The sequence below is a fragment of the Colossoma macropomum genome, unplaced genomic scaffold (genome assembly GCF_904425465.1).
Source record: "Colossoma macropomum unplaced genomic scaffold, Colossoma_macropomum, whole genome shotgun sequence".
NCBI classification, from domain to species: domain Eukaryota; kingdom Metazoa; phylum Chordata; class Actinopteri; order Characiformes; family Serrasalmidae; genus Colossoma; species Colossoma macropomum.
The window spans coordinates 18,001,217-18,028,712 of NW_023494798.1; the positions used below are offsets into that span (position 1 = coordinate 18,001,217).

The 27,496-nt window shown below is 40.2% G+C and overlaps 1 protein-coding gene across 5 annotated transcripts in view; it reads right to left on the reverse strand.

The window, feature by feature from the left end:
- tspan9a (tetraspanin 9a) overlaps nt 1–27,496 on the reverse strand; it is a 245,634-nt gene that overhangs the window by 13,853 nt on the left and 204,285 nt on the right. For all 5 annotated transcript variants that reach the window (XM_036584981.1, XM_036584983.1, XM_036584982.1 and 2 more), the window contains 2 exons: nt 10,008–10,199; nt 7,333–7,407 (listed from right to left, as the gene is read on the reverse strand). In XM_036584981.1, coding sequence (XP_036440874.1) covers nt 7,333–7,407; nt 10,008–10,199 — 267 coding nt within the window. The remainder of the gene's footprint in view (nt 1–7,332; nt 7,408–10,007; nt 10,200–27,496) is intronic.

Here is a 27,496-nt window from a genome sequence, read left to right on the forward strand (position 1 = left end):
AGCACTCAGACATTCCTTAGGCTCATTATACAGAGACAGTATCAGAACACAACAACACGCGCATGCATACGAACAGACACAGATGCAGACGCACGCACATGGACACATTTCTCTGTGATATTTATCACAGGTTGCTGTAACCCCTCTCCCTGCCTCGCTGAAATGTGTTACCAGCCTAAAATGCATGGTAATGACTTCTGCTTCTCGACTTGAGAGAGGCGTCCCAATTACCCCAGCACACACTGCTCCAATACGACCCACTTACATTTAGCCCAGGACCCATGAAGATTATACTTACAGCATCATGTCCTCCCCAACCACCCCCCTTCCCAAAACCCCTCCCAAAAAAAACCTAACAACAAAAAACCATGCTGAGATCAACAGAGCTTCTTTGAGTGAAATGAACCACACTGGAGAGCTAGATATGCATTATTAACGTCTAAAACATGTGGACCGAAATGCATTTTGTGTCTGAAGTGCCCCGTTAATAAAATGTATAATTAGAATTTTCATTATTATGCACAAATTTAATTAGTCCATTTCACACACATTCAGACTGGAATACATTGTTACTATTGTGAATGAGAGGGAAAAGCCTGTCGCTCTGAAATGCTGGCCTATATATAACCATTCATGTCTATTACAATAGCAGAAGACTAGTCGGCTGTTCCTGTAGCTTCCCTTTAGGGAGGACAATACAGCACTTGTTCAGTGAGATGTGTTTTATAGCTTAGAGCAGCGCTGAATAAATGGATTGATCACTAATGTTTAAATGAATTGTGTCCTGTTGAGACTGAAGTCAAACTCACAGTCCAAATTAAGCCCAGATAACTGGAGCATGCGGGCCCTGCAGGATACACCTGCTTCTAATTGTCGTGTGTTTGTTATGTCATGCATTTGTCTTGGTTGGGTTTGACACTTACAGTTTTGCAGATGTGTGAAGGTGCTGAGTGGTGTTTGGACAGTGTGGTGTGTTTAAAGCCTGACCCCTGGACCTGCCGAGAGGCTTCTATCTGCTTTTAATTAGGACTAACTGCAGACTCATCACACCTGCCATCTCTACCTAATGTAGGATATCATTAGAGTCTAATTAGTTTCTTAACCCCATGAAAACTTGTAAATAGGCCCCCACTTCATCTCTTGAATCTTACAATTACATAATGTACATATTAGTTTCATAGTCGTTAATAACTGATAGCAGTTTTTACAAGAAAAAAACATGCACTAATTTATAGTAGTTAGTAGTACAGAGAGATTAGTATAGTATTTTTGATAAAAGTTTGATTAAGTATGTACACATTTTTAAAGTTCCCCAAGTTCATTCACTGGTCCATATGGTCCATATTTGGCACATTAAGGTGCAAAAGCAAAAAGCATTTTGAATTCATTACGTTTGTGATGCCACAAAAAACAACTTATTAACATATATCTATCTATTTAGCCTAGAGCAGTTTAGCTCCACCCTTTCATGTGGAAGTTATAAGGAGTGTTTCAGGCCAGTCTGCTTTTTGAACAAGCTACAGGGCAGCCAATCAAAGCAGAACTCACTGTATCCACTTACTATCCACTCTATTAGGCACACCGACCTTGTTAATCCACCGTGTAGATATAAAGTCAGAGCGATAGCTCATCTGTTGCTGCAGAGATTGTGTTGGTCAACCTCTAGTCCTTCATCAGTGGTCACAGGACACTGCCCACAGGATGCTGTTGGCTGGACATTTTTGGCTGGTGGACAATTCTCAGTCCAGCAGTGACACGGAGGTGTTTAAAAACTGCAGAAGCATTGCTGTGTCTGATCCACTCACACCAGCACGACACACACTAACACACCACCAACACGTCAGTGTCACTGCAGTGCTGACAGTGATCCACCACCCAAATAATACATACTCTGTGGTGGTCCTATGGGGTCCTGACCATTGAAGAACAGGGTGAAAGGGGGCTAACAAAGTATGCAGTGCAAAGTGCACCTACATGGTAAGTGGAGAACAATGAGTGCATATATGTAGGAGATGTAGTTAATGAAGTGGTTTGTGGGTGTATATCTTAATCCCCTTTTATACTTAAAACCTGGGACTTTATCAGGATATTTTAACAGTTATGTTCAGACTTTACATCATTCAAATATGCAGCACTTACATGGTATTTTACCGGGATACACATGTTCATATATGCCACAAAAATCCAGGTCAATAGGAGGCGACATTTGCAGCATGAATATCTAATGGCTCTTTCATGTAGAAAAATATAGTCCCAACTTTTTCTCTGAAACTTTACCTGCTTGCTTTGCTAGCTGTAATCACTGTATTTTTCCTGGTAATGTCTCAACTGCAGTGTTAACATTATGGAGATTTTGATTCTGTTCACATTTAACCCCTTCCTGTTAAATTACTGTTACGTTCCCAGGTAAAAGTGCATGTATGAAAGGAACTTTAAGGGCACAATTACACAAACAGGGAGAGAAAAAACTTAAATCATTGGTTATAAATGGACTTCAAGGGAAAACAATACAATTCAAGAAAAAATATAAGATCTGTTCCCTTTAATAACACAATAATAAAACTATGGTCAAGTGGGGGTTAATGTTATGATGGAGCAAATCAGATGAAAAAATTGAGCGTCATTGAGTGTGCATGTGTGAGCATTCACCTTGAGTATTCGGATGTTCTTATACTTCTTCTCATGCTTTTTATTTCAATGCCCTGGAGATGTTAGCTTTTGAAAATGTGTCACTATAAAGTCTTACTGTGTCTAAGTGTGTGTTGTGTGTGTGTGTGTGTGTGTCGGAAGATTTCTCTACAGACTCAGTGAAAAGTCCAGTGTTTGAAGAGTGTGAGGAAGGGAAGAGAAATTTAGATTGTAAAGTCTTCCCATCAATTCTGCATATACTGACAGGTGTAAAGAGAAATGAAATGTCCCGTATATGCAGTTTAACAGACACAAACAAATACAAATTTGCTTTCTACGTTTCACGCTGAATTACATATTGCTTAAAATCACTATTCACAAACAAGGGTGAAACATGCCAGGAATCTTGGATGGAGTATACATGCAATCAGGGGACAAATTTAAGGCCTTGGCAGAATTACAGGTATTGAAAGGAGCTGAAAACAGTTGTGGTCTGATTTCTCCCTCCTGTCCTACACTTTTCCACCTATTTGCATTCATATCAGTGCACACTCAGCCGGCATGTCTACCAGCTCTGATGCTGGGCTCTAATTTCCATTTGCAGAGTGTGTCCATACTGGAGACCACACATTCGCAGCACACTGTGTTCTTCAAAGCCCCTGTCACTGCCTCATCTGACCACTCTGTACTAAGGCACTGTAATAAATACCCCATGCTAATGACAAATGACTTTTCTGCAGATATTTGGACAGCATGAGGCAAATCATCTAATTGGCTCGGGATGCCTCTGCTGATCTTTTCAAGCTGAGTAGCTGTGTTTATTTTCTGACAAAAACAAACACACAGACGACAGCGCAAAAGTCCCATGAGAGCAAGAGCAGTAATCTTTCTGAATCCCCTCTGAGCTGCACACACAGCAGAGTCTGCATGGATCAGAATGACAAACACAATAATGAGAGGCTGTGCATCACACAAAGTGGCCAAACCTACAGATGTTAAGCTAATAGCATTTTTATCTATAGGACTTGCAATAAACTAATTTCTGATAATAATAATAATAATAATAATAATAATAATAATATCAACTATATTTTGTAACAGTGGCAGCACAAAGTCCTTTACAGACTGGTGATAAAGTTTAACAGTAATAAAATAATAATGGATAAAAGTTATGAGTATTACATTAAAATCATATAAAGCAATGACACAGATCACATAAAAAGATCTGAAAATATGTAGAAATGTAATTAAAAGCTAAATTTAAGAGATATCAAACATTTCTGAAAAGTGAGCACTGAGTTTGACTGTCTAATAAAAGGTAGAAATGAGTTCCACAGTTTAGAAGCATAATAACTGAGAGTTTCACATTTCTGTATTTTACAGAAGGTATTTGCTGAAGGCCAGTATCTGCAGAACTTCAAAATCCATTCTGAAAGACATAGGCAGCTAGCGAAATTCTTTCTATACAGGGTGATCTGAGCTCTCTTTTTTGTTTTTGTTTGAATCCATGCTGCTGCATTTTGTACGTGTTAACAGCAGGTTATGGTTGCCAACACAGTTATATGGTGACTTATTTCACAGCTTTTATTAGAAAGATAACTGAAGCTGCCGTTTAAATGGACCTGACTTTTTTTATTTTTTTTTTACAGTGAGGCAATGTAATGATTAAAGATTACCCCATGAACAGCACAATGATTTCTAATACATGCTTAATCTACATTTCAAAAGTTTATAATCACTGCTAAGATGTTTTTAATCAATATAAAACCACTTTTATTGCAAGTAAAATGATTCTGATACAAGTATTTTACAACTTCAGAGATTTCAACTATTGTAAAAAGCAGTGAAAAAAATGGAGATCTTGGATGTGTTGAAAATGTTGAACAGAACTGAAGATGAATCTATAATAATTCAGAAAGCTGTAAAACACTGCAAATGGAGTTCTACTAAAATTAACCTCCAGAATGCCTCAAATAAATCTCTAGGCAGAATGATCTATTATAAATTAGAAATTATATGAAATTATTTATCATTTAAACTGTACTGTTTCCAAATAATCTGAAATGCTAAATAAAATCTTAAAATACTTCAGTTTTTCAAGCTACACTGTATACACTGTTTTTGAATAAAATAAATTATTACTATGGCTTTGGAATAATAGTGTATACATTATATCAAGTATTTTATTTGACATTAGGGCTCTGGTTTTATTCAGCACATGAGGTGTGGGGTCCCCTACTGAGGTATCTATCATTAGTGTACATAACACTGTGTATATGCTTGCTAGCCACATTTTCAGAAATTCCGCTGCTCTCACAGAATTAATGGCATTCCATTAGTGTCTAAACAGCGCTGGTCACCCAAGCATTACTCCGCTGCCACTCTGGCCAAACAGCCGTAAGAGCGCTACTCTGGTAATACCCCTCATCTGTCTCTGAGCCCCCTGCAGAAAGCACCGTGCTAGCGTGCTTTCCTCAAATCAGCTAATATGGCTTCATTTGGCCAAGGTCCTGCGCCACGCACGATGGAATGAGGTCATAGGCGTAAAGACGGATGCTCTAATCTGGTGCCTGGCCTACACCATCTGCTGCCGTCAGATGGCAGGTCACCACAGGGCCATCGTGTGGCCGCATGTGTATGTGTAGTGGACTACACTGTAATCTACAGTGTGTGTGTTCAGTGAGGAAAGGGACTGACTCTACCTGCATCTCTCCAAAACACCTGAGGGCAAGAACAGAACAGCTGTGACAGAGGCAAATAAGAAGGGATTCTGATTGTCAGCCACGCTGTTGCCTCTAGCTCGTCTTATCCCAGTCCTGACGTGTTCTGACTGCAAACCAAAGTGGTCATAATTAAGTAATCACTGCCTGGGTTGGAAGTGTGGAAGGTGGCATCTATAGTTTCTATTGATGGCCTTTTATAAGCTGCCAGTTTAGCTTTTCGTCAGCCCTGATAATAAATGCCTTCTGATTTGGAGATCAAATGAGCGCCTGAATTAAAGATTCCTCTGATGGCAGACTTAGAGAGAGCAGAACTGAAGCTCTAAGAGGACAGGCGAGAAATGAAAGGGTCCACAGCTCTGCCTGATGGATACAAATCTCTCCAGCTCATCTCCTCTCTACTCTCCTCTGACCTTTGCTGGTCCTCATATCTGTCTGATCATGCTGGGTTACATAGGCCACAGTGCTACCACATCTCAGTGAATGACACAAGCGATTAGCCCCACTCTGCGCTTTGCTGGCAGATAGCTGAGTGGCATTTAAAGGCTAATAAAGAGACAGATACATGGTAATCATTTTATCTTTCATTATGTGGAGAGAAAGATATGAACATGGCCTAATCTGCACCGAGGCATTCTCAATTGATAGTCACGCGCTACATCTAAGTGCAGTGCTGAACGGCGTACGCCCGCAGCAACACACACACAGCGCGAGAGACATTTAGAAAGATATACACATGAAGTCACAAGGGGAGAAAATATGCACCTGAAACATAGGCTTTTATCAAGTGTACAAGCTCAAGCTTGAAAAACAAGTGTTGTTTGTTGAAACGCAGCGGTGCACAGCCTGACTGTGGTCTAAAGCAGAGAGTGACTTATAAGCTAAGATAAGGCTGTGGGGCGTACAGTATTTCCCGCTGACAGAGCATGCCTCAGAGACACGCAGATCCTCATCTCTAAATGGATTGTGGGTAAGTGAATTACTTTAGGTTCCACCAAGAGAGCCAGGCTGGCGGTGTGGGTAACAATAACCTCCAAGACAGTCTTTAATACAGCCCGACCAATTTGAAAATTCGGTAGCACCTTCCTATAGGACGAGATTATAATACCACTGTAACGCTCTTATTGAGACAAATCAATAAGGCTCAAACCAGTCGCTGGTAATTAACTGGCTGCTCCACCATTTTACTTTATTAAGCAATAATTAGGGTTAATTAACAGGTGTAATTGTTAACTAGATGAAAACTAAATGTTTTCACTCTAGAACAGGGAGTGTGTCTTCATTTAGACCCAATTGGTAATTTTATCTTACTGAAGTACTCAATAAATAGATCGGCGTCAGAAAAGCCAGTGTGACGTTAATTCACTTCGGCAGAGCACATTTAGAGTATTTGTTGAGTGAGACTTCTAACTTTATCAAAAAGGGACTAGAAAGCCACGCATACTGCTAATGGATACCAATCTTGGAGGACTCAAGTAATGTCAAGAGGTCACATAGTACAGTCTGGTACATACCAGCATTCTCAGGCCTGAGTATGGGCACTGCCCTTAGGGCATGGGAAAGGGACCACATGACGCTAGACTAGTAGAGCAAATAGAGATGTGCACTAAGAATAAGCTTAACACCAATCACTCAGAGCCAACTGGACAAGATCAGGCTGAATTGTGTGAGATGACATTTGACCTTTGAGTAATATCCGGGGCATGGAAACACTAAAGGTTCATCGTCACAGACCGAAGGGGCAGCTGTCCTCAAGCAAACTCGGCTGACAACTGGAGCAACAGGCAGACACTGATCTGTCTCAGAAATCTCACAGACCACGAGTCAATGTGTGAGTGTGAGAATGAAAAAGAGTGTGTGTGGTCTTTAAGAGAGGACTCCATGTCATTAGTGCATGTTATCTGCTTTGATCTAAACGCTAGTTTAGGAGAATGACACTATTGTGCAAACGCTAGCAGGATGTGAGATTTGTCAAAGTGCTTACCTTATTCGAGTACACGAAGAAGAGGATGAGCAAAATCAGCTCTGCCAGCAAAATAATCAGCAAGACAATGAAGAACTGCAAACAGAAAGAACAGAGAAAATTAATGAGTTATTAGAGAGAGAGAGGAAGAGAGAGACCAAGTGAAGGAGAAGGTCCATTCAAATGAATCATCCCTTGTTCAAACACGCTCCTTTACTCTCTCTTGCTCCGTTTCTCTCCTTCTGCTAAATATTTACCCAACCTTCTATACAGCATGCACTCGTCAGGCAGTAAACATTAGCTCACTGAGGGCTTGATTCACCACCCATTCATCATACCGCTGATCAGAGCTGTCGGTGTGCATATGAGCTACAGCTTTAGCCCAGCTGAAAACCCTTAAGATGCTTGTTTATTGAATCTTTGCATTGATGGTTCCAAATGATTAGTTTACCATACTGCTTCCCCATAATTAGAGGGAAAATACTGGTGTTGTCAGTGCATGTATAAGCTGATGAGTGAAACAGGCAGCGTGAGCATACGTTTGTGTCTTCTGTCATGCTGGCTGAGTCGCAATTTTCTGTTTTCTCTTTTTGCCACATTCTGGGAGTAAGAGTCAGGATGGAACAGCGTTCCAGCTCAGATTTCAAAAAACGCATTTTGTTTTACACTGTTCCTAATGCATGTGCCTGAACTGAACTGATGACCACATCTAGTCCAGCCTGTTCAGCCAATGGAAAGTCACACTGTAGCAGAGTCCGTCCACCCAGTCTCCATGGTAATGCATTCTGCATCAGGTCTGTCCTTGTGTTTGGTAGGATATGCTAAAAGTTGTTTGCTTTCTAGTTTCCTTAAACCTTGGTGTATTAAATTAATAAATAAAACTAAATATAAAGCCATAAATAAATGCATGAATAAAATAAGGTTCTTCCAGTAAGACATGGTCATTTCTATTCCTGACCACATATGAAACGTACAACAATAAGTGAAAGTTACAACATCCCAATCAAATTCCGTTGTTCTAAGTGAAAAAAAGTTAACACATCCTTTTCTGAGAACACAATAAATATGAGATTTTACTAAATTTAGTGCATAATTTCTTTTTATTTAACATAAAGAAAAAAAAATTAAATATAAAATATGGCATAACGTTTGTAACAGTGACTGTGCATTATAATGTGCAGAAGTGTGCTCTTAGTAGATGATGTATTATTTTCACCTAGAAAATCAATAAAATAGAATTTGACTTGGGGTGTTGAAACTTTTGCGTATGGTTGTACGTTTCATATGTGGTCAGGGATGGAAATGACCAGGTCTAACTGGAAGGACCTTATTTGGACATGGGCACTGAAAACTTTTGCATGCAGCTTTAGTAGTGGACAAGTTGTGAACTCTGCAGTCTCGGAGCGTGTTCCTCTATAGAGTGGTGAACACACAGCTAAAGCACATCGGAGGTAGCAGACTGCTCTCATCTCCAAACCCTGCAGGACACCGCCCAGCTCTAATGTCTCCACTCGCTCTCGTAGAGCCACGCTGCTATATATACTGCATGCAGAGCTTGGCCGTCCAAAAGGTCAGGCAATTCAAATATACACCAGCTCCATCTAATAAGCATTTACGGAGGCTTAAGCGCTGAAAAAATGGTATTAAAATATCAGCTCTGCTGTCTGAGTCCCTGACTCCAGTCATGTGATTGCCTTTTTTTGGTTGCTGGGAGATATTGAATGATTCATAAACAAAATCTTGCTCCTCTGGCAAACGTTGCTCTGAGAGCTTCTATTTCGAACTTTCTTCAGCATATAAATACTTTATTACATGCATGTCCCCTCTGTGTTTATTCGCACTCAGGTGTGAGGTCATCAAGTTTGTCTTGTGATGAATAAATGAAGCTTAGTGGGGAAAAAAACGATCGCAGTACTCATGATGAAACATGATGGTGGGATTCTCACTACTGCACAAAATACAGTGTCATCTTGAACAATGTATAATTCAGGCTTGTAAGTGACACAAAAGCCCTGCATGTCACAAGCTCCCTCAACTAGACTGTGACCGGTGCTATTAAAAAGAGATGATGGCTTTGTGTATGATACTTAATAGCATGTGAGGGTGGGCGAGAGACAGAAAGGACAGAGGGTGAGAGAGAGAGAAAAAAAGAAGGGAGAAAGAAAGGAGGGTGGCATACAGAGTAAATGAGAGCATAAAGAGACTTGATGTGTGAGGGAGAGAAATAAAAGAGTGCTTTAAAACCCTGCTATTAGAGAAATTCTGTGAGCAAAGTTGAGAGAAGCCTCTAGCTCTGATCCTACCCCCCCCCCGCACCGCAGCAGCCAGGAGAGTTATGGACGCTTCCATTAGCTCCACTGAGCTCATTAGCAAAAGCGGGTCTGTTGGGGACTTTAGAAGACAAACAATGTCTCATATCGCACCTGGAGCAAAAACTCTTCTAAAGCCCTTGATGTACGGGATAAAGACTTTTAAATCATTTAACAAGTTAAAAGCAGGGTACACAGCAATTTAAGTGAAAATGAATGTGGTTTAAAATGCATTCAGGCAATGAGCATTTATTTATTCATTCATTTATTTACTTAACAGCCTAGGGAGTGCAGAGATAAAGAGTTAGAGAGTAGCCACAGGTCTGTTTACTGGGCTGGTACACTCTGGGATGGGTTAGCGCGAATGTGAAAGTGGGCTGTACTCACGCTCAGGAGTAGGCACTTGTTTTCCTTGATGGCACCCAAGCAACCGAGGAAGCCGGTCACCATGACGATGGCGCCTATGGCGATGACCAGGTTGGCAGCGGACAGGGACGGGAAGGAGGGTGAGAAAGTGGCGAAGCTGCCCTGAGACACAGCCAACCAAATCCCTACACCCAGCAACCCACAGCCACACAACTACAGAGAGAGAGAGAGAGAGAGAGAGAGAGAGAGAGAGAGAGAGAGAGCGAGAGAGAGAGAGAGAGAGAGAGAGAGAGAAAGAGACTTTATTAGAGTCTATTACAAAACAAACCACACTGTCATTAGAAGCAGAGTGAATGTGATGACTCAGCAGAGACAAATTCAACACGAATGAACTTCTACACAGCCATTTCCAATATGGATGTCTTTTTAGAGACATTTCATTTCCCTCCATCACACCTGCAGAACAAACATTCAGGCAGTTATGAAAAGTGATTTCGGTTTAGCTAAAACACATACACACACACAGCACACCACAGATTTAATGCAAAGTGTGTCTATAGCTCTTTGGAAGCTGTCAAAATCTAATACTGAGAAACACACTTTCCCCTCAGACACTGATATATGGACTATTCCTGTTTGCTAATGGAATGCAATTCCACTTGAGGGCACAAACCTCCTGCCATCACTGTCCATTAAAAGCACAGTGATGGGTCAGCACCAGCATTCTAAAGATTTTTTCTCAATTTACTGTAGTTCTTTGTGTTTGTTGAAAGACAACTGTGACCAAATAACACCTTAATTCTGTCCTTGTATGATATTTATATCCTGTCATTTAAGAAAAGCTCATTTTCTGGGCATTGATTTTGGATATTAATGATCTCAGTACAGGGGTTCCCTGTAAACAGACACCTTGTTAAGCGTTACAACCGTCCCCATTCATTTTCCAACCAGAGATCCATCTCCTCCTCCTTTACGTCTCTGATATTCCTAAGGCATGTTAGCATCACTGTGTACTCTAGTGAGGACAGAATATGGTCAAATTAGCCCACAGAAAGCTAAAAATAGTCAGCTGAATTAGTCACTGACACAAGTTTATTTGCGATTTGTGACGTGTGGAGGCGGGGCACGGTCGAACGTCACTAGCGGGATGGAGAGCGAGTCATATTGAACCAGCAGGCTGAGTAGGTTATGGTTTTCACCTATGTGTTGTTTCTGGCCTATTTATGTTCCTGTCTTCTCTCAGTAGGCTGTCGGATACGAGAGAGAGGGCCAGACGCAGAGCAAAGCTTAGACCTGGAGACTACGAGACTGAAAAGTCACAGCCGAATGAGTCCTACTTAAGTTAAATGAGCTGCAAAGCTAAGCTTTTGTTGATTATAAATAAAAAAATAATAGAAAATAAATAAAATCTGTGTCTCTCACTTCTGCCTCAAGGGTCCTCACTCCTCTCACACAAGCCCGGATGCTGCAGTGACATTATATCGCTGTTTTAAGCAGTTGTGTCCATTAGAGATGACAGCAGAGGCTAGAGTGAAAGTATGTAGGCTGGCTGAGTGGGCATGTTTGTTTGAGTGGGAGGCGGGACGCTTGCTCGATGTGACAGAATCGAACAGCAAATCCTAACAGCTTGTAGAATTCCTTGTTTTCTGTGAAAGGGAAATATGGCAGAGGTTTTCACAGTTCACAATTTCTCGGACGGTAGACACACTGAAGTGTTGCATATAGGAACTCACAAGGAAAGTGCAGTTTCGTTTACTAGGGTTTAAAAATGCACTGACAATAAACTGAAGGTGGAGACTCAATTGGATTAATTATTGAAAGTCAGAACTGATTTTTATTAATAATCTTGTGCCCTCATTTTTGGCTTGGTGTGCCATTTGTGTTGTCTTTATTGTCTGTATTTCACTAGTGTGTTAATAGTTCCTCCTATCAGGTTTGTGAATCTAACCCAATTGAATCAAACAGCATTGAATCATGAGGAAACATGAGACTGCAGTGAATCATTTTGTAAAAAATCTTAATTGCACTTAATTGTTGTGAGGTCAGAGATGTCCACCCCCTTATTATTATCAGTATTATTATTATTCTTGTTATTATTATTATTACATTTGAAAACTGGGGGGCAGAGAGGAAATAAGTCACTGAGAAGTGATGGATTCTGTATTTTTGGGCTCATTCAGACTCTTTCGCATATTCCATATACATATATGACATTCCTTAAACCTTTGGTCTAAGGAAGTCTGCTATATTGTAAATCTAACAGCTTCAGCCATTTGGAAGTCCTCACATCACAAAACAACAACGTGAAGTTCCTGAGAAACTGCGATCTAACAGTTCAGACAAGTGTATGTGTTTGTGTGTTGTGCTTGTGTTTGCGTGTGTGTGTTTTAGGTGCCACTGACTGACAGGGCAGAGTTAGTCTGGAGTTGTTCTCTCCATCTATCAGGAGTGAGAGAGACAAGTGGAGGGGGGTGGAGTCAGACACGCCAGCCATGGGCCGGGAGGAGATGGCTGACATTTCGCTCGCCGCTAATGGAATGAAATATCCAGCACAATCTCCTCCTGAATAAGAAATCCCAAGCAGTGGTGATATACGGCCAGGCAGCGCACAGTAAATCACACAGACACCACGCCTGTCTCAGCTCGCCGCTGCTGAACAGAGCATTACAGCACATTACCGTTAAACACTAACACACCTACAGCACAGCCAAGCTAATAGAGAAGTCTTCGCGCCAATGTCCAACAATTTCAGACACAATGAATAATTAACGGCACTCATGTATAGGCTAAACGAGCTGGCTAATTGAACTGGCAGGTAATGCTCTCCATAGCAGCGATCAGTACATTTAAGCAAAAGTGTAGCTCCTGGTTGGAGGCATAGCAGCCACCTTTAGTCACCCTCAATTAGGTCATCACTGCTCTTTCTGCACAGTTTCCCACAGCAGGAGAGATAAAGGCCACACGGATTAAAAGGGTGGCTTTGTGTATTTCACTTTCGGCAGTTTGAGAGTGGGTGTTGATGCTGTGTTTGGTGAAAAAGCACTTTAGCAGGTTAGCCCAGGGGTTAGAGCTATACATGTAATGACCAAAGTGACAAGAGATGGCTTGGGCTTTAATTAGGCACAGAGTCAGGGCGCATCAGCCATTACACAGAACCTAAAGCCCTTTAGTTTACACTCTTTATGTTCGTGTATTGGTGGCTTCTGCACTGTTTGACAGGCCTAGAACACTCACACCCACAAACTATATTTTTCCCACTGAATTATTAAAACCAGGAATTAATCCATAATTCAACTAATAGAGAAGGTTTATGAGGTTTGCTTTGACTCTAGTCCTTTCAAATCTCCTAGACACCTTTAGTTCACCGGTCATACTAGATTTATATGTGCAGCATTGATAGGGGGTCGACAAAAACAGACCGGGCCTTCAGCTTCTACTCACACATTCAGGGCACATTCAACAACATCGACCCCCTCACACACAAGCTCCTTAGATCACAACTCCAGTTCAGTGCAATTTTTCCTCATTTGACTCCCAAAGCCTCACCAATGATTGAAAACTAATCCCACACCATTAAAAACCCTGGAGGAGTGTTCTGCCTTCAGCCGAAACCATGCGGGAGAGAGAGCGAAGGAAGGTGAAATAGCAAGAGAACGTATTAGCAAGTGCAGAAACGAAGAGGAAAGAGGTGAGTGGGAGACGGAGGGTGAGAGACAGAGAACAGAAGAAAGAGACACAGGGAGAAAGTAAGAAAAAGAAAAAAGATATATATATATATGAGAAACAGAGAGAGCAAGAGAGGCAGTAAAGAGAGAGGAAACGAGAATGAACTAAAGACAAACATAGAAGGAAGAAGAAGAAGAAAGAACAGGCACAGGTAGAGCAAGTTGGAGGGAGATATACATACATACACACACACACACACACACACACACGCACACACACACGCACACACACACACACACATATATATATATATATATATATAGAGAGAGAGAGAGAGAGAGAGAGAGAGAGAAAGAGAGAAAGAGATGTAAAGAGTAAATGAAAGTGAATGCACTGTATCTGGAGAGAGAGAATAACATCATCATATAAGAGCGTATTAGAGGCGTTTTCAGCATGAAGGTAAACTCTGAAAGGCAGGGTGAAGGACACTTGTGAGAAAAGAGCAAAGTCCTATAAGGGTGCATTAGCAGTGCTGTGTGATGGAGGACTTTAACAGAGGCTTTGTTCTTCTCTGATGAGCCTCTGTGGTGGGAGACAAAACAGCAGGGAAAAAAAAGAAAAACAAAATCTCTGCAGCCACAAGAACGCAGCATCACACAGGAGCATCACACAGCTCTCCGGACCAGTTTAATAATTCAACACCCAGTCACAGGGCCCCACTCAACACTCCACATCTTTTTTTTTACTATTTCCTCTTTTTTTCTCCTTCTTTTCTTGGTTCTTTCCCTAATTAAGTTCCTTTTGGAAAAAGATGGCAGAAAAAAAACTAAGGAAAATCAATCAGGGATGCGTTGCCCAGTCTTGTCTTTATATAGATTTGGTGCAGTCTAGGGAATTTCATTAAGGGGTTTATGAACAGTATGTTTTGAGTACTGGCTGGACTGCTGAGGGCATGGAAAGGTTAGTGGATCAAATATAAAAATTGCTTGCAATCAATAATAACCATTATGGGTGAAGGGAGTTTTCTCAACATGTGCTTTCAGAGATTATAAACTCACCATTACTACAGTATTTAGAGATTACTACCCACCATTCTAGCTGTAAAAAAGCAGGTAACTTTGACCAGTCAATCTAAGCTTCTTGCTCACATGTAAACACATGCACACACTGTCTGCATGGCCATGAAACCTGAACCCAACTCGTGTCCACAACCCAATCAGGTCCAACTGCTACTGTTACATTCACATTCAAGGCCTAAAGTGGCATTTTTCTTCATGAAATTGGTCCCACCAATGGAAATCAAAGTGTGACTGGTTGAGTCTAATGTCACTTCCTAATCACGTTGTTGTTTTGACATGTCTGACATGTTAGGTCTTCAGTCCAGTTCATTAGGCCCAAACCAATGTAAGAGCTTGCTAATCTGTACCTATGTAGATACCACAGAAAATCAGACCATTTCCATTGGGTGTTTCAAGAATTTTACCCATTTGCTTCCAACCAAAGCAATAAGAGCATCACTACAGTACTTGTAGAACTTAAATACATCATGCATGGGGATTCTATTAAATAGAAAAAAAAAAACAACACCCAAAGGGGAAGAGCTAACAGTCAACTTTTAATGATCTGCCAGTACACTACAAAGCCACTGCCTTGTAAAGTAAATCTAGACTGAAAAAGAACCTATATGAGAATATCTCATTTGTGCACTTAGCCAATCGCTGAAGCAGCAAGCCTCAGATACCCTGCTGTGCCTTTGGCTCCCTCCAATAGCTCTTGTGTGCTTTTGAGAATATATATTCATAGACATAATCACAATTTGCATAAGAATGTCACATTTTTCTGTGTGGAGGTGTCAGTCATGATCGAGATTCTGCAGTGACTGACTAAGGAGCTGTGGGTTTAAGCTCCAGCAATCTTCTGCTCTGGGTAGAGCATGTGTGTGTGTGTCTGTGTGTGTCTGTGTGAGTGTATCTCCGCCCCAGCACTGTCACGGTGCTACTCATTACACCATGTAGAGAGTGTGTGTGTGTGGGAGACGGCTCAGCTCGCACCCTCTCTGTAGGAGACGTGTTTTACTGGATTATGGGCATACATAGAATATGCACAAGCATTAACATAAGTTTCAGCCAGGTTGTGTGTGAGGCTCCTTTTGTTTTTAGAGAGCTGTGCTATACACGGAACAGTACATCTCCGATGGACTGCTCCTTACAGTTCAAGATAGCTGGAGAGACCCCATAAAGATGTAAAAGTGAACTACAATGAGAGCCTTTATGGGGAAAAAAAACAAAACAAAACAATAGAAAAGCCTAATAAAGTGCCCTTACAAAAAAACCTACAGCAAACCTACAGGAATTTCGAAAGGTTTCCTATAGCAATTGCATAGAAAACTGGGATAATTGTTTGCTATTGTTTACTACAGGGTAATACACAAGCATTATAGTTTACCACAGGAATATTACATGGAAATTTAAAGCATTATAGATTATCAGATGCATCATAAAGCATCTGTATTTCTATAATTGCATTTTTATAGTCCATTTTTTGAGTACCTACAGGTGACAGACTACAACAAAGAACAACACAAACATTGACAAAGCACACAACAGCAGTACCTGATCCACAGAGTCTATCACCAAACTGCAAAAAGGAATTGCTATACCTCTCCCTGTGTATCAAGGTTGCTAAATGTAAGGAACAGAGTCGAAAGAAAGTCAAGAACAAAGATGATATAACGGACTTCCATTTGTTCAGCATTGCTGATATGAAGCATCACCTTTCCCTTGGACACCTAAAGCTGATGTGTATTGTTACGCAAGCGAACATTTCCCATAGCAGTACAGAATTCTTGTCATACTGCAATGGCAGCAGCTTACAAAGTGTGTGATGACTTCCACAAGATGAGTTTTGGAGCTCTTTTTTCAGGAATATGCAAGTTGGGACTAAAAATATATGTGTTCTTGTGATCCTGCTGGTATGGGTTCATTTCCTCACTTACTAGTTTTCTCCCTTTCAGTGATGCACACAAAGGCTACTCTAGGGCTAAAAGTTCCCCCTTTGTGGAGATTTTACAGCAAGTGAGTGTGAGTTTCTCTCATTACCCTAAGTGATGCATTCTTGATTCCTCATTCTTACATTCTCCAGCTGTAACCCGAAGTTTAAATGAAGTTGTATCAATTTGGAGAAACTGAAGAGAGAGAGTGCTTCTAGAGTGAGGATACACTGGCACATCCTTTGAGGAAGTCTTTATTTATTGCAGTGCCTAATGTAGGTTGTACAGTTTCTTTAGCTTCACCCTAGCCATTTTAAATTACTGCAGTTAATGGGATGGTACTCTGAAGGGATTATGAAAGATAATTACATTGTTGATGTGACTTTGCGAATTTTCATAACAACATGCCCAGATGAAAAGTCAGTCGATAATAGGATAGAATCTTGTGTAGGCTCAAAGCTCAACCTTTAAGCTTGTGAAATGCATGTACACAAGCAGTGACGTCTTCATTGACGTATACTAAATATTAAGGTGTTTAATATTGGCAAAGATTTCATTTGGCAAACACATTTGGCTCCACGTCCTCGCATCTTATGATTTCATCTGTTCCTCAGACAGAGGAGTTAAGCAAAGAGTGAGTGAAAAGAGGAAAGGAGGGGAAATGAAGACACATAGTTAAAGAAATAAAATGAACCCAGAGAGTGAATGTGAGTCACAAGCCAGGTCCATGAAGTGCTTCATATCTAGTAAACCCTGTGAAGAAATGGAGTGTGCAGTGGCTAAAGAGGTGGCAAGAGGGTGGAAAGATGTGGGTGTAGGGGAGGAGACACTCTGCCTGTGAGAGATGGCTCAATTTGACTGAATAAATGGGTCTTGCTCAGAGACTTGCACGCCCCACTCAAGGTCAGTTTAATTGAAACAGAAGAACAGGTACTTTAGGAAAGCTAAAGAGAGAGAGATGAGGGAGGGCTCCTACATTCCTTTAGCTGACTGCTTCATCAGCCGCTGCGGTTACCTGCATAGTTACAATGCAGTCATCCGAAGAGAGACGCCACTTCAATCTTCCTGCGAGTTCGCAGATGGACGTGACTGCCAGTGCCACTGCAGTGTAGGTGTGTGTGTATGAGCTTGTGTGCAAGTGAGAGTCAGTAGGAAGAGAAGAGGAGTTAACCTTTTCACGCTCTGGACTGGAGAGAGGTCACAGCAAGTGTGTCCTACAAACCAGGTATAATAAGTGGTTTTGTCAGCTTGACCCTCTGGTCCTTCTTTTTTATTATTCTACAGGAGCTGTACTGTCCCTCCAGGTGGTTGGCAAAAAACACAGCGTGCCTGAGCGAAGGAGAAATAAAGCTACAACTGACCCTCGGGTTGAATTAAAAAAAAAGAAAACTGACTAGCACTACAAAAAGCACAAAGAAAACAAGCCCAGCCACTGAAGTTAAAGGACTTTTGCTAGACTGAGGTTACTAAAGCAAACCCTGCAGTCTTGGTCAAAACCATGCAACAACTAGTGCTGAAATATGGAAATAAAATACTGTGGTCTGTTTCTTGTTTTAAATGTCTCATACTGATAGGATGACGGTCCTTGGGAAGAGAAAGAGAGCACGTGGTCTATGGTACTGAAGGGTCAGGCCTATTTTGGGAGGGCAGTCAGACAGCATTGATTTTACACTGAAATAAAAGCGCCAATTGTAACGCAGACATAAAGGTTACAGCTCCCAGTTAAGAAAGAAACGACATTCAATCATTGGGCAAAATCCTTTTCAAATGCCCCCTAAGCCACTATTACTCAAGCCCTACAGTGAGTGTTGTGGTTGTGTAGTGTACTGTGTACCTGCCTAAAACTGTCACTTTTTACTTTTCTGGATTATTTTAACAGACTTCATTAAACCAACCCCACAAAACTCCTTAATGGCTATGGTCTAATAGAGTTTATCATTTTCATCATGGTCTAGTCTTCATCATTGGTCATTCTGAATCACATCAGCTACCCACTCAATTACAAAGGCCAAAAAGAGGCCTTTGGAGAAATGCAGCAGGGAAACCAATTTTGGTTCCCTAAAATCTTTCAATTAAATTGTTATTTTAAAGTCTGAATGTTCACTGAAATGTTCTTTAGCGAACCAAAGGTTCTACTATGGAAACCCTTCAAGAACACTTCTTAGCACCCTTATATTTAAAATAGCACTGGAATGTGGCTTGTGGCCATCACCTGTTGTGTTCTGCTAGCCACAGCCCAAAAAGGGCCTGTTCCACCATTGATTTGGTTAATATGTTTATGGCACTGGTCTATTTGGTTTATGCATAGTAAAGGTGTTTTGGTACCCCTAGCATTCATTTTAAGAGGGGGATTACTGTCCTTGTGTGTGGTTGAGGGCTATGAGAACTGCAGCTGGCAAATTGTTATTTTACTCTTTGCTTGCTGTGTTGTCTCCTGATGGCATTGGTTTGTGGATTTTGCCCAGCTATGTTGGCACATTCCTTGTGTTTCATTTGCCTTTGTATCTCCTACTTCCTTACTCACAAAATCCTTTTGAGACACTTATCAGCTTTGTCAGCTGGAAGTACTTCATTTTTCCAGCGGCAGAACAGGTCTTAAGCTCCGTTAGGTGTTTTGTGTTACAACACAATGTTGTAATTAAGGTTATGAAATTATTAAAATAATTAACCTGCATTAATCACATTATCACATATTTTGTGTTGTTAGTTGTGATGAATCGCTTTTGTCAAATTTGCTGAAATCTGATATTTTTTCATATTTAAATAATGGATTTTTGTCCACTTAAATAGTGATCTAAGTGAACAAACTAAGCTTCATCAGAATAATAATTCATTAACATTATTTTCATCGTTCACATGATCCTAAAACATAAAAACTCAAAACTATGATCTATAGTGCAAAACTAAACGGAATTACTGAGGAAAAAAAACTTTTCATTTTTTCAGTGTCCGAATGAAAGTTTAGAAGTGGATCCCTGCTGTGTTTGACCATCTTTAAAGAAAGCTGGAGCCATGTTAATTTTATTATACTCTTATCAAAATACTGAAACTAAATAACAACAAAATTAAAACTATTACTTTCCAGAAACTAAACCTAATATTGCACCTTTAAGATTAACTAACACTAAAACTGAAATAAAAAAAAAGAAAAACTAAATAAAAATAAAAATATAATGAAAATTTCAAAACTATAATAACCCTGGTTCATACTCCTTTCTCCTCAAAAGCTCTAATAAGCAGGTTCCTGTCCTGATTACTAGGGGACTCTATTGAAGAGAATGAAAATTTGATACTGAAGTCAAGGACATGAAGGCAACAATGCCATGCTTGCTAAAAGAAAAAAAAAAGCCAGCACAAGCTGGAGTTGGGCTTGCAGACACTAACTATATCAAACTTAAGGAATCAGACAGGGTAAAGGATCATCTTAAGGTTTAAGACTGTGCTCTGAAATTGACTGAAGTTGTAAACCTCTGGACCACTGTGTCGAATCACTACAAGTGAGGATCTTTTATCAAACCTTTTCACTAAAATGAGGCTACAACACTAGTGCTTTTGTGATCGAGTCAGGTTCTTGGACAGTTTTGACATGTTTTGGCAGAGGCCTTTTGTAAGAGATCTAAATTTTAGAGGCTCAGTGGTGCTGTCGGGTGCTATCAAAAACAATCATTCTGACTGACAGTTCTGGCCAGCAGGGAACAGCCTTGTAATTAATCATATGAATGCAACTGTGTTCCCTGATATATTTGTTGAATGTGGTTGTAAATGTGTTCTTGTCAATTTATATAGCGACAGATTTATTGGTTTAACTTATTGTACTGATGTATCCAAAGCTATGTCTTCATCATATGAATCTGATTCATGTTACTATGAGAGCGTCAATCACTGCAAATGTTTTAATTCCAGGTCTGTTTTTCCTACATCACAAATTGTCTATAAATCTATAAGAAAGCAGCCTGCTACTACATGTTCTCTGAACTGACAGCCGCCTGGTACATATATACATATATATATATATATATATATATATATATATATATATATGATTTAAAAATATAGTGTCTATTAAGACCCTCAGCTACTGTGAGCAGTAGATGGTCAGAAAACCTTCGGACCTATAAAGGGATTTAAAAAAAAAAAAAGAGAGATTTAAAAAGCTTTTTTCATATTAGTGTGAGGAGTTTACATCATAAAATTAACCTATCAGGTTATGGTCCATCCAGAGAGACGCTGATGTGATCATACCCACAGAGGCATGGCTAAAAAGAAAGTCCTAGATAAAAAAAAAAGCATCTTTAGACGGCTTTAACATTTTTAGAGTAGGAGAAGAGGCGGTGGAGCGGCTATCTTCATTAAAAATGGGCTTCTCTTTCAGCTTATCCCTCAGTTGTGGTCAGTCTGAACATCTGCTAACACAGTGAAACACTATAGAAGAGTGAGTACCAGAGTTGATGCAAAAGTACGAAGGGTAAATGTTTTCACAGTGATTTTCTATGCTTGAGTATTGTTCATTGGTGCAACATTGCACAAACTATTGAATTGTGGTGGTAGCAACTTTGAATCTTCTTCAGATTTTAATCTGAACTGGTTATGTTCAGATACTGATAAGAATGGTCAACTAAATCTAACTCAATTTCAACACATTTGTGATTAAATGTTAAGAACCCAGCAAATTCTACCATAAATTATATAATACTCAGGAAAAAGGCCCTACTGAAAGCCTTTACTCATGACATCAATGACGTTGCCCCAGAGAAAGAGAAACTGTAAGCATTTTGTTGAGTTTTTGTGACCAATATTCTCATGTTGGTTCACCAGATATTAAAATTTAATTGTCCACTCACCCCAAATATTGTCAATTAAGCTTTTCTTCTTTAGTTTTACCACTGGAGCTGTGATGCTACTACCACTTTACAATAAGACTACTCTTATAAAGAGTGTACGACTGGCTTAAAAGAAGTTTATTAATGATTATTATCAATTAGATCATATAAGGCAGTGATCTATTGCTTGCCAAATAGTGAGCCCACATTCATCTGCACTGTTAAAGTTCAGATCTTGCTGGTTACTTTTCTTTACTTGTTAAAACTGTTTATTATAATTTTATGGTGTTTAGAACCTAATTAATAACCATTAACAGACTATGTTTAAACTGTTCGTAAAATCTTTATAAGGTCAGCCTTACTGTAAAGTAAATTGACCCTAAAAAGTCACCCAAAATAAGACTGTTACATTAACCTTGCAGCTCCACTGCAACACTAAAAAAGCAATCACTGGACACTAAAAGCAAACGTAGCATTTTCGATTTTTCAGTTAACCATTCCTTTTAGAAGCCAATCTGCTGATGCTGTAGAAGGGAGTAAAAGTGCTCCAGCCAAGTTTTGGAAAAGTGTTAAATCTTTAAACAGCGCTTGCTTATCTTCTGGGGTTGGAGGGGTTTTGGGGGTGGGGGGGGTTGGTGGTTTTACTAATCATTTTGTTTCAGTTGGCAATCTGGTTCATAGAACATTTAATTGAGATAGTAACAACTTTGGTAATGAGAGAACTGATAGCTTCCAGCAGTCTGCCAAATGTTAACACTGCTACCTTTTTTGTTTTGAACTCATTTAACATTTAATGATGTGCAGTGCCCTCCAGAATTATTAGCACCCTTTGTAAAGAGAAAAAAGGCTATGAAAACTGAGAACTGAACTGCCGCCCCTTTATAGACATGGGTTTTGTTTCCGTGCTAGGAGCAGAAGGGAAATTGTTCAGGCTGTTTCCATCTGTATTGGACTGTGGAGTGCAATTTATATGAAAGCACTACCCTCAAAAGACTATGTTTACTGCAGTACCATTAGGTTTATTACTGGTGATAGATTCCACACCGATCACTGTGAACTTTACAATTTGCATCAGGAGGCAGAAACATTGATTCATTTTTGTATACAAAGCAGTTCTTGGGAAGTTAGCACTTCATTTTTTACCTAGTCAGACAGCACATACGTCCTCTGGTCCCAGTTACAGTTATTTTTTAGGGTCCCTATGGTGAGGAAAGTACTTGGAAAACATACTTTTAATGTCCCTGTGCTACTGTAAAACAATTTAAACTTCATATTAGATGAACCAGTGACTTTGTCTATATTTAAATTATTATTTTAATTGGTGTCTGCTTTATCTAGGCATATGCATGTTTTATACTGTGCTGGCCTCCCCTGAAAATGAGGCTTTGGCTGAGTGAGATCTTTCCATGTAAAATGAATTAAATATATTATAGTTACTGACAGTCAGCGACATGATAAGGCCTTGTATGGATTAAAATGCTACTTTCCATTAGCTTACAGATTTTGATGTAATATTTACAGAGTTAAGTGCTGTTCATGCAGCAGGCAAAACCCTTAGAATTTCCCAACTTACATGATGCAGCTGAATTAACCTACTATGAAATGAAAGCACAGTTTCAGATGATTAAACTGTCTCTTTGATACTCTGGCTGAAACAGAAGGATTAGACTGAGCGGAGGAAACCTTCCTTTTAGCTCCCTGTCAAACCATTCTAACAGTGAACAATCTCAGCCTGCTTCATCCGCCACGTCACGGGCAGATACCTCAAGAAACAATTCAGGAGACAGGCAGAGGAAGCCAAATCAAGTCCAAATGATGAATCTATTCACCTGAACAAAGTGAACAAAACACATTTATTACCTTGACAGCACTCAGACAAAAGTAGAAACCCAGCATGAAATTATGCTTTGTCTCCAATATACGAATGCATTTCAGCAACCTTCTTGTTGGAAGTGTTAAGAACAATCCTTCTCCATCATTCAGGTTTTCTGACTTGTTTAAACTGTGCTTTGTCTCCAGAATATGAATGCACTTCAGAAACTATCTAGCATTAACAGAATCATTCTCTACTCATGTAAAATATCTGATTTGATTATGAGACACTTCCAAACACTGTGCAAAAAGTAAACTTTTGTACTACTCAGAGGGGTTTTGTTTTCATAGAGAGGTGAGGTAATGTAATTTTACCAGAGGATGTCTGTACTCTTTATGACTGATTCACACAGGATAGGGAATCTCAGTGTAAGGTATAGAGTTGGGAGCAGCTACCTGATTTATGCTTTGACTTTACTCAAAAAATAAAAAAGCACAAGAGATGTCAAAACATTTTAATATCACCATTATTTTGTTTACTTTAGCCATCCACCTAGCTGTCTCAAGGGGGAATTCCACTGATTTTTCTAATTTCTGCATAATTAAACGAAGATGTTACGATGTAAACAAAGTCATTCAGAGTGGCCTGATGTAAAATGCTGGCTGACGTAACAGATCTAGCAGTTGTCCCTTTCCTCCGTGCGTGTTTGGCTGTCCAATAACGTTGCGGGAGCTGCAGTTCGAAAAGATGTGGTGGCTCTTCACTTCATGACTCGGAGGAAGCCTGTGCTAGCTTTCGCCCTCCTAGTGCTGGTGGTATCGTGTAGTTGGGGGAGTCCTAACTAGCGGGTGGAATTGGAAATGACTAAATTGAGGAAAAACTGGGTGAAAAAAAAAGCTCCCTTAAATAAGCCTAGTACAAAAAAACATGTTACACTATGCCTTAGATACTGTTTTAAATTAGTTTTAAGATAATGTTTAATCCATTCATGTGGAGAGGTATGCAGGGTATTGTGAAACAAAACAGACCCCAAAGAAAACAAAGAAACTTTGGTTTACTGGTCATTTTGGCTTGCAAATCAAATGTTTGTGTTGTAGGCCTTGCAACTCCTGGTTCTTATCACCGCCACTGTAAAGAAAACAGAGCCAGGAAGTTTCTCTACAATCAACGATTTTTCATCAAAACATTCTAAATGACTGAATGAATTTATATCTCAAGGACTGGATTATGCTGAATTCCTCTTTAAGAGAATGCGGAGTGACATCAGCATTGTTTTAGCTTGGGAATTTGCTTGGGAACTTTATTCTGTCATTTTAAATGTTTTAATGTTCAAAGTCATCGACTTGATGTTGAACAGTACATATCAGCTTGTTTTCTGCCAGAGTGCCTCCACACTTGTAAAATGTGAAAACTGCTTTTAGAATATGACGGCCTTTTTCCGGAAACACAAGTAGGAATTACGTTACTCCACTTGCCCATGTACAAATAATCCAGTCCAAACAGCATTAAATACTGTCTAAATCAACCAATCAACAGTTCAATACTCCACCAAAAAATGGATTGCTACCTCCAGCCAAAACAAACCAACAGTTCTACATCAGCAAAGCCCTGAACAGTTTAGCTAACCCATAACCATGAGAATAAACCCTCAGCAATTAAATAATCTCACTGAAATATCACATCACAGCTCCATCGTCTGAAATGTCCTTTGTATCAACACAAGCACCCTGGCCTCTTCCACTCAATTCTCTTCCATAGCGATATCCGTTAACAAACATGAAAACAACCATGTAACATCATGACAAATTTAACATGTCTTTGCCTCGGCATGAGGCCATCCCCCTGAGAATCCCAGTCTGTGTGTGTATGTGTGTGCGTGTCCCAAACCCACCCCTTGGCGCAATGTTCCAGGCCCCGCCATTGCACTGCCTCAGAAAGGAATCTGCCTGTGAATTATTCAGCACGTCTATGGGAACTGGAGAGAAGCGTGCTCTTCTATTGAGAATCAACACTGAAATCCTTAGAAGTCAGACAGATGTGCAGAGGGAGATTAAAAAGCAATAGCGCCTGTTTAAAGTTTGATACAGGACAGCTGATCCCTGGGGTAGCCCCGAATTGAGTAAGATTACATTCAGAATCATACTGAAGAGAGAAAAGGCTTTTGGCAGCAGCGTTTGTGGAGCTCTGGTGTACATGAGATCCCTGCAAAAGAACTCGCTACAGTGGCACTTATCAAATCCACAAATAAACATGGAACCAGCCAGAGGATTTAGAGATTGAAACTGGTGTAAGTAGAGTAGTTGGACAGCCACATTTACAAGAGCTCAGCAACAGTGACGAGAAATAAAGAATATCTTTTCTGTGTGTAAGTTGCTGGCTGATTTCTAAACAGCAAAGGGCATTCATTAATACAAGTGAGCCCTCACTCCCACTGGTCAAATTCTTAATCAAGCCTGCAATATAGTGGAGAGTTGTGAGGAGGCCAACAATGTGCATCGTCTTCACACAGTGGCCAGTCTCTGAGGCTCTCAATGAGGCTTTTTCAACACTGCTTAGGATATCACATCGGCCCTTTCAGGACATGAAAGAACTGTTTAGTGATTCACTATCAGTCTGAAAAGACAGCAGCCGCCTCAGCTGTCACCTGCCTCATCATGTGGGGGGGAGAAGACGAAGAAGAAGAAGATGAAGAAGAACATGAAGAAGAAGTAGAGAGCAAGGTACAGAGAGAAAGAAGAGAGACAGAGTTAAAGAGCAGAGGAGACAAAGAGAGAGCAGAGGAGAGAGAAACAGAGAGAGATACAAAGAAACAGCAGGCGAAGAAACAGACACAGAGAAAGAGAGCACAAGAGAAACAGTCATAGAGGTAGAGGGAGAGAGAGAGAGAGAGACAGAGAGAGAGAGACAGGGGAGAGAGTGGAGGAGAGACAAAGAGAAAAAGAGAGATATAAAGACAAATAGCATGAAAGAGAGAGGCAGAGAGAGAAGGAGAAGAAATGAGAGAGAGGAAGACAGAATAGGAGAAAGGGAAAGAGCATAACAGAGTGAGAGACAAAGACAAAAAGAGATAAAAAGGAAGAGAGAGAAAAAAAGTGGGGAAAAGAAAGAGAGGAAGAAAGGGAAGGAGAGAGAGGGAGACAGGAAGAGGGAGAAAAAGGGAGAGAGAGAAAAAGAGGGAGAGAAAGGGAGTGGGATAAGAGAGAAAGAGGGAGATAAAGGAAGAGAGGGAGAGAGAAAAAGAAGGGAGAGGGAGAAAAAGGGAAAGCAAAAAAGGGAGGGAGAGAGAGGGAGAAAAAGGAAGAGAAAGAAAGAGGGAGCGAGAGGGAGAGAGAGACTGAAAAGGAAAAGAGAGGGAGAGAGGAAAAGAGAGGGAGAGAGAAAAAAAGGGAGCGAGAGGAACAGCGAGAGGAGAGAGAATGAGAGAAAAAGGGAGAGAGAGAAAGAAATAAGAAGGAGAGAGAGGAGAGAAAAAAGAGGGAGAGAGAGAGAGAGAGAGAGACAAAGAGGAAAAAGAGCAAGGTAAAAGGTGTGATAGAAGCAGAGAGCAGGAATGAGACAAAGAAAGGCAAAGAAAAAAGAGGGGGAGAGAAAAAAGAAGAGTGTGAGAGAGGGAGAGATTAAGAAAAAAGAAGAAAGAGAGAGGATGGGAGAGAAGAAAGAATGAAAGAATGAGAGAAAGATAAAGGAAGACAAGGGGTAAAAGAGGGAAAGAGACAAAGAGTAAAAAAGAGAGCAAGGTTGAGGGAGAGATATAAGTATGTATGTATGTGTGTATCACACACACACACACACACACACACACACAGAGAGAGAGAGAGAGAGAGAGAGAGAGAGAGAGAGAGAGAGAGAGAGAGAGAGAGAGAGAGAGAGAGAGAGAGAGAGAGAAAACAAAAAAAGCAAAACTACACAAGCAAAACTATTACAAAGTGTTCAACTCTTTAGGCTAACTCTGGCAGCTTTGCAGCTTAGTAGCAGTTCCAACAGGATGATTCAGCCAGAGGACACAACAGGCATCTCAATTATAGACTGAAAATAAGGAAAGAAGAGTCATGCTGACAATGATGAGTGTTTCTTGGACAGATGACATTTGATAAACACAAGTATAAACTGAACACACCCACGCCACACACACTAAAACAAACACAGCTGCTGTCAACATGAGCCAAAGTAATATTGCTAAAAAAATCTTCAGTCTTGTTTTTAAAATCAGTAGTCAGTGTAA